The 6,000-nt window shown below is 36.3% G+C and overlaps 1 protein-coding gene across 2 annotated transcripts in view; it reads left to right on the forward strand.

Annotated features, from left to right (window-relative positions):
* Window positions 1-6,000, forward strand: part of fam114a1 (family with sequence similarity 114 member A1) — a 36,454-nt gene that overhangs the window by 10,900 nt on the left and 19,554 nt on the right. For both annotated transcript variants that reach the window (XM_061907068.1, XM_061907077.1), the window contains exons 5-7: window positions 1,882-2,016; window positions 5,521-5,673; window positions 5,745-5,880. In XM_061907068.1, the coding sequence (XP_061763052.1) occupies window positions 1,882-2,016; window positions 5,521-5,673; window positions 5,745-5,880 (424 nt within the window). The remainder of the gene's footprint in view (window positions 1-1,881; window positions 2,017-5,520; window positions 5,674-5,744; window positions 5,881-6,000) is intronic.

Consider the following 6,000-nt stretch of genomic DNA (forward strand, 5'->3'; position numbering starts at 1 on the left):
TGCGCACGGCCACTCTCCCACTGCGCCACGCCGTCCCTTACTTACTGGTATATAAGACTTCTAAAGTAATTTTGATTGTAGGCTAATATAGCTAATATAGACACTTGCGTCATGTGTTGCCTTCAATATAAGACTTATATAACCTTTTACAGTCATTTTGATAGTAGGCCAATTATAGACACATCATGTGTTGCCTTCATTATAACACTTATATAACACTTTTAAATCAATTTTGGTAGTAGGCTAATATAGAGACTTGTGTCATGTGTTGCCTTCAATATAACACTTATATAAGACTTTTAAATTAATTTTGATAGTAGGCTAATACAGACACATCATGTGTTGCGTTAAATATAACACTTATATAAGACTTTTAAATTAATTTTGATAGTAGGCTAATATAGACACTTGCATCATGTGTTGCCTTCAATATAACACTTATAATACTTTTAAAGTCATTTTGATAGTAGGCTAATATGGCTAATATAGACACTTACATTATGTGTTGCCTTCATTATAACACTTCTAAATGACTTTTAAAGTAATTTTGATAGTAGGCTAATGTAGCTAATATAGACACTTGCGTCATGCGTTTCCTTCAATGTAACACTTATAAAAGACTTGTAAAGTCATTTTGATAGTAGGCTAATATAGACACTTACCTCATGTGTGGCCTTTATTTTAACACTTATACAAGAGTTTTAAAGTCCTTTTGATAGTAGGCTAATATAGACACTTACATCATGTGTTGCCTTCAATATAACAGTTATATAAGACTTTTAAAGTCATTTTGAAAGTAGGCTAATATAGACACTTTCATCATGTGTTGCCTTTATTATAACACTTATAAAGACTTTTAAAGTCATTTTGATTGTAGGCTAACATAGACACTTTCATCATGTATTGTCTTCATTAGAACACTTTTATATAAGACTTAAAGTCACTTTGATAGTAGGCTAATATAGACACTTAAATGTTGTCTTCATTATGACACTTGAATAATACTTTTAAAGTGATTTTGATAGTAGGCTAATATTGACACATCATGTGTTGGCTTCATTATAAGACCTACATAAGGCTTTTAATTTTTTTGGGTTCAGACAGATTTATATTTTTGGGGTCATATGGCTCTTTAAACATTTTGGGTGGCCGACTCCTCGCCTAGTTCGTAGTGATTTATACACATGTGACAAATTAATCCAGGTAGAATGTATCAGCCCACATGTATTTATTTTATTCTTCACCAATAATGTTATTTAACTTAGCTTCGAGATTTCCCAATTTGTTTGGTGGGCTTTGAACGCATCATAGTTGTAAGGCAAACATTTGTCTCAATTGGTTCTCTGAGCAGGCTCTTAACTCAAAACACTTGTTTCTCAAATTTAAAATCAAATGAAATCAACTTAATTCGTGCTTGCCCTTTTAAAAAGAAAAAACTTTTGGATGACAAATATTGAAAAACCATAGAATAGAATGTACAACAAACGACTAATGTAATACTTATGTACAGTATGTACCTCATAGGCTGGACTTCTAAGTTATCTCCTAGCTTCTTCTCTGTCAAACACACCATCAGCAGGCTTTTCCGAGTGTTCTAACATCAGTGGCTGGCATTCCACTCGTTCAACCGATAATGTTTTTTTTTTCATGACCGTGGTCAAGGCGGTCAAAAACCAGCATTTGGAGCCGATATTCATTTGCAGTAAAAAGTTATTTAAAAGTTTTGTCGATATTTAGGTACAAGCTTATGCTTGGCGGGGATGCTAGCAACTTAAATAATGATTAGCGGAGCGACAGCTCTTATCTCAAAAGACTCTTAAGTTGAGGTACATTGTATTATATAATGTCATACGTAGGTTTGTGATGTTTTTTTCTCCGCAGGGTAAGTCTGTGATCAGCGGTGGTCTGGATGCTTTAGAGTTCATCGGAAAGAAGACCATGACCGTGCTGGCTGAGAGTGATCCGGGTTTCAAGAAGACCAAGACCCTGATGCAGAAAACCGCATCTCTGAGTCAGGCAAGTTAAAAGTCAAAGACGTTGGAAAGTAAATAACAGCGCTATGGCGTACAGTACATGTGGAGTGAAATTACTGCCAAAACTGCACAAACACACAGATTTTTTATTCACGCCTGACGATTCACAAGTGGAAAAAACCTTTTTTTTTCAATTAAAAAAAAATAAAAAAATAAATTCTGCAAGTAAAAAAATTATTCGCAAGTAAAGAAAAACAATTTTCTGGAAGTAAATTTTTTTTTTCTTCAATTAAAAAAAAAAATTGCAAGTTACAAAAAATTCAGCAAGTAAAAAGACGCTTTCCACCAACAGCATTCCTCTTTATAGTCTCCATTATTAATTGAACAAATTGCAAAAGATTCAGCAACACAGATGTCCAAATTACTGTGTAATTATGCGATGAAAAGAGACTACTTTTAGCCGTAAGTGGTGCTGGGCTAATATGTCCGCTTCAACTAATAACGTTGCAAGCACGCGTCATCATACGCGTCATCATACGCGTCATCATTCCGCGACGTTTTCAACAAGAAACTCCGCGGGAAATTTTTAAATTGTAATTTAGTAAACTAAACCGGCCGTATTGGCACGTGTTGCAATGTTAAGATTTCATCATTGATATATAAACTATCAGACTGCGTGGTCGGTAGTAGTGGGTTTCAGTAGGCCTTTAAAAAATAAATGTTATTCAATTAAAAAAACAATACTCAGGTAAAAAAAAAACAAAAAAAAAACCTTTTCTTGTTGGAAAAACGATTTGCAATTTTAGAAACTTCAAGTAAAAAAACTATTTGAAAGTAAAAGAAAAAATGTGACAGTTAAACGAATTGCAAGTTAAAAAACATTCTGCAAGCAAAAAAAGATTTTTTTTCCAATCAAAAAACAATAATAGCGCCATGACATTGATGTGGAGTGAAATTATTGCCCAAACTGCACAAACATGCACAAATTCACCAGGGAAAAATAAAAAATTTCTTTAATAAAAAAAACAATCCGCAAGTGAAAAACTACTTAAAATCTGCAAGTAAAAAAATTATTCGCAAGTAAAGAAAAAACATTTTCTGCAAGTAAAAAAAGTTTTTCTTCAATTAAAAAAAGATTTGCAAGTTCCCAAAAAGTCCAGCAAGTAAAAAGACGCTTTGAAATTGAAAAAAAAATATTTTCTTCCAAATATAAAAATAAATCGCAAGTTAACAAAATTCTGCAAATTTAAAAAACTTTTTGCAAATAAAAACACTTTTCTGCAAGTCAATTTTCATCAGTTAAAAAAAAATCGACTTAAAAAATAAATGTTATTAAATAAATAAAAAATACACAGGTAAAAAACAAAAATAATTTTCTCGAGTTAAAAACGATTTGCAATTTTTAGAAAAATTCTAGGAGTAAAAAAACTATTTACGGCAATTCCAAAAAATATTTGTAAGTAAACATTTTTTTTTACTAGTTAAAAAGTTAAAAAACATTCTGCAAGTAAAAAAACAAAAGTAATTTTAAATCAATTTGCAAGTAAAAAAAACTGTTTTCTCCAAGTTAAAACAGTTGGTGGGAAATAAAAAACCCAAAACCAGTGAAGTTGTCACATTGTGTAAATTGTAAATAAAAACAGAATACAATGATTTGCAAATCCTTTTCAACTTATATTCTATTGAATTGACTGCAAAGTTCATGTTTGAACTGGAAAACTTAGTGTTTTTTTTTCAAATATTAGCTCATTTGGAATTTGATGCCTGCATCATGTTTCAAAAAAGCTGGCACGAGGGTAAAAAAAGACTGAGAAAGCTGAGGAATGCTCATCAAACACTTATTTGGAACATCCCACAGGTGAACGGGCTAATTGGGAACAGGTGGGCTCCATGATTGGGGATAAAAGCAGCCTCCATGAAATGCTCAGTCATTCACAAACAAGGACGGGGCGAGGGTCACCACTTTGTCAACAAATGCGTGAGTGAAGTGAAGTGAATTATATTTATATAGCGCTTTTCTCAAGTGACTCAAAGCGCTTTGCATTGTGAAACCCAATATCTAAGTTACATTTTTAAACCGGTGTGGGTGCCACTGGGAGCAGGTGAGTAAAGTGTCTTGCTCAAAGACACAAAGGCAGTCAATAGGATGGTGAAAGTGGGGATCGAACCTGCAACCCAGAAGTTGCAGGTTCGACCCCTCTACCAACCGAGCTATACCGCCCCAAGCAAATTGTCCAACAGTTTAAGAACAACATTTCTCAACCAGCTATTGCAAGGAATTTAGGGATTTCACCATCTACGGTCCGTAATATCTTCAAAAGGTTCAGAGAATCTGGAGAAATCACTGCACGTAAGCAGCAAAGCTGAAAATCAACATCCCTTAGGTGGTACTGAATCTAAAAGTGACATCAGTGTGTAAAGGATATAACCACAAAACTTCAGAAAACCACTGTCAGTAACTACAGTCGGTCGCTACATCTGTAAGTGCAAGTTTAAACTCTACTATGCAAAGCGAAAGCCATTTTATCAACAACACCCAAAAACGCCGCCAGCTCTGCTAGGCCCGAGCTCATCCAAGATGGACGACATCAGTGTGTAAAGGATATCACCACAACACTACAGAAAACCACTGTCAGTAACTGCAGTCGGTCGCTACATCTGTAAGTGCAAGTTAAAACTCTACTATGCAAAGCGAAAGCCATTTTATCAACACCCAAAAACGCCGCCAGCTTTGCCAGGCCCGAGCTCATCCAAGATGGACGACATCAGAGTGTAAAGGATATCACCACAACACTACAGAAAACCACTGTCAGTAACTACAGTTGGTAGCTACATCTGTAAGTGCAAGTTAAAACTTTACTATGCAAAGCCAAAGTCATTTATCAACAACACCCAGAAACGCCTCCAGCTTCGCTGGGTCCGAATTCATCTAAGATGAACAACATTAGTGTGTTAATGATATCACCACAACACTTCAGAAAACCACTGTCAGTAACTACAGTTGGTGTCTACATCTGTAAGTGCAAGTTAAAGCTCTATTATACAAAGCCAAAGCCATTTATCAACAACACCCAGAAACGCCGCCAGCTTAGCTGGGCCGCAGCTCATCTAAGATGGACTCATGTAAAGTTGAAAAGTGTTCTGTGGTCTGACGACTCCACATTTCAAAAATTTTTTGGGAAACTGGGGACGTCGTGTGCTCCGGAACAAGTAGGAAAAGAATCATCCGGAATGTTCTAGGCTCAAAGTGTAAAAGCCAGCATCTGTGATGGTATGTGGTGTATTAGTGCCCAAGGTCTGGGTAACTTACACATCTTGTGAATCGTTGTTTTGATTAAAAAAAATATAACAATATTTGCAAATCGTTTTTCAATACAAGAAAAATGTTTTTATACTCTCCCCAAAAATTAATGAAAGAAAATACGTTATTTACTTGTGAATTCTTTTTTTTAAAACTGTTTTTTACTTGCGAATCGTTGTTTAAAGGTGTTTGTGGAGTTTCGGCTGCAATTTCACTCCCTACATCCCCTTTTTGTCTTGTTTGTAGATGCTGAAAGAAGCCAAGGAGAAGGAGCGAGCACGCCTCAGCACGCAGCCCGTCAGCGCACCTACCGCTCATTACGGCATTCTCTTCGACGACTACCAGGGCTTGTCCCACCTGGAGGCCCTGGAGATCCTGTCCAACGAGAGCGAGGCCAAGGTCAGTGTTGCAGGGGCGCCGCCGCAAAAACCTCATGCGGCCGGAGAGATAAACCCGGGTGTCGCTCGCAGGTGCAAGCGTTCCTCTCCTCCCTTGAGGACGAAGCGCAGGAGGATGTGAAGACGGAGCTGATTTTCATCAAGGATGTCTTCATCCGGGGGGGAGAAGGCGAGGAAGAGGAGGATGAGGAAGGAGAGCAGGCAAAGGGTAACTTTTTAAACACGTTTTTTACCATTCCAATGGAATATAAAATAATTTGTTGCACTTAGCGTTGTACGGTATACTGGTATTGGTATAGTACCGTGCTACTAATGAATCATATTCGGT

The sequence above is a fragment of the Nerophis ophidion genome, linkage group LG01 (assembly GCF_033978795.1).
Source record: "Nerophis ophidion isolate RoL-2023_Sa linkage group LG01, RoL_Noph_v1.0, whole genome shotgun sequence".
Lineage (NCBI taxonomy): Eukaryota > Metazoa > Chordata > Actinopteri > Syngnathiformes > Syngnathidae > Nerophis > Nerophis ophidion.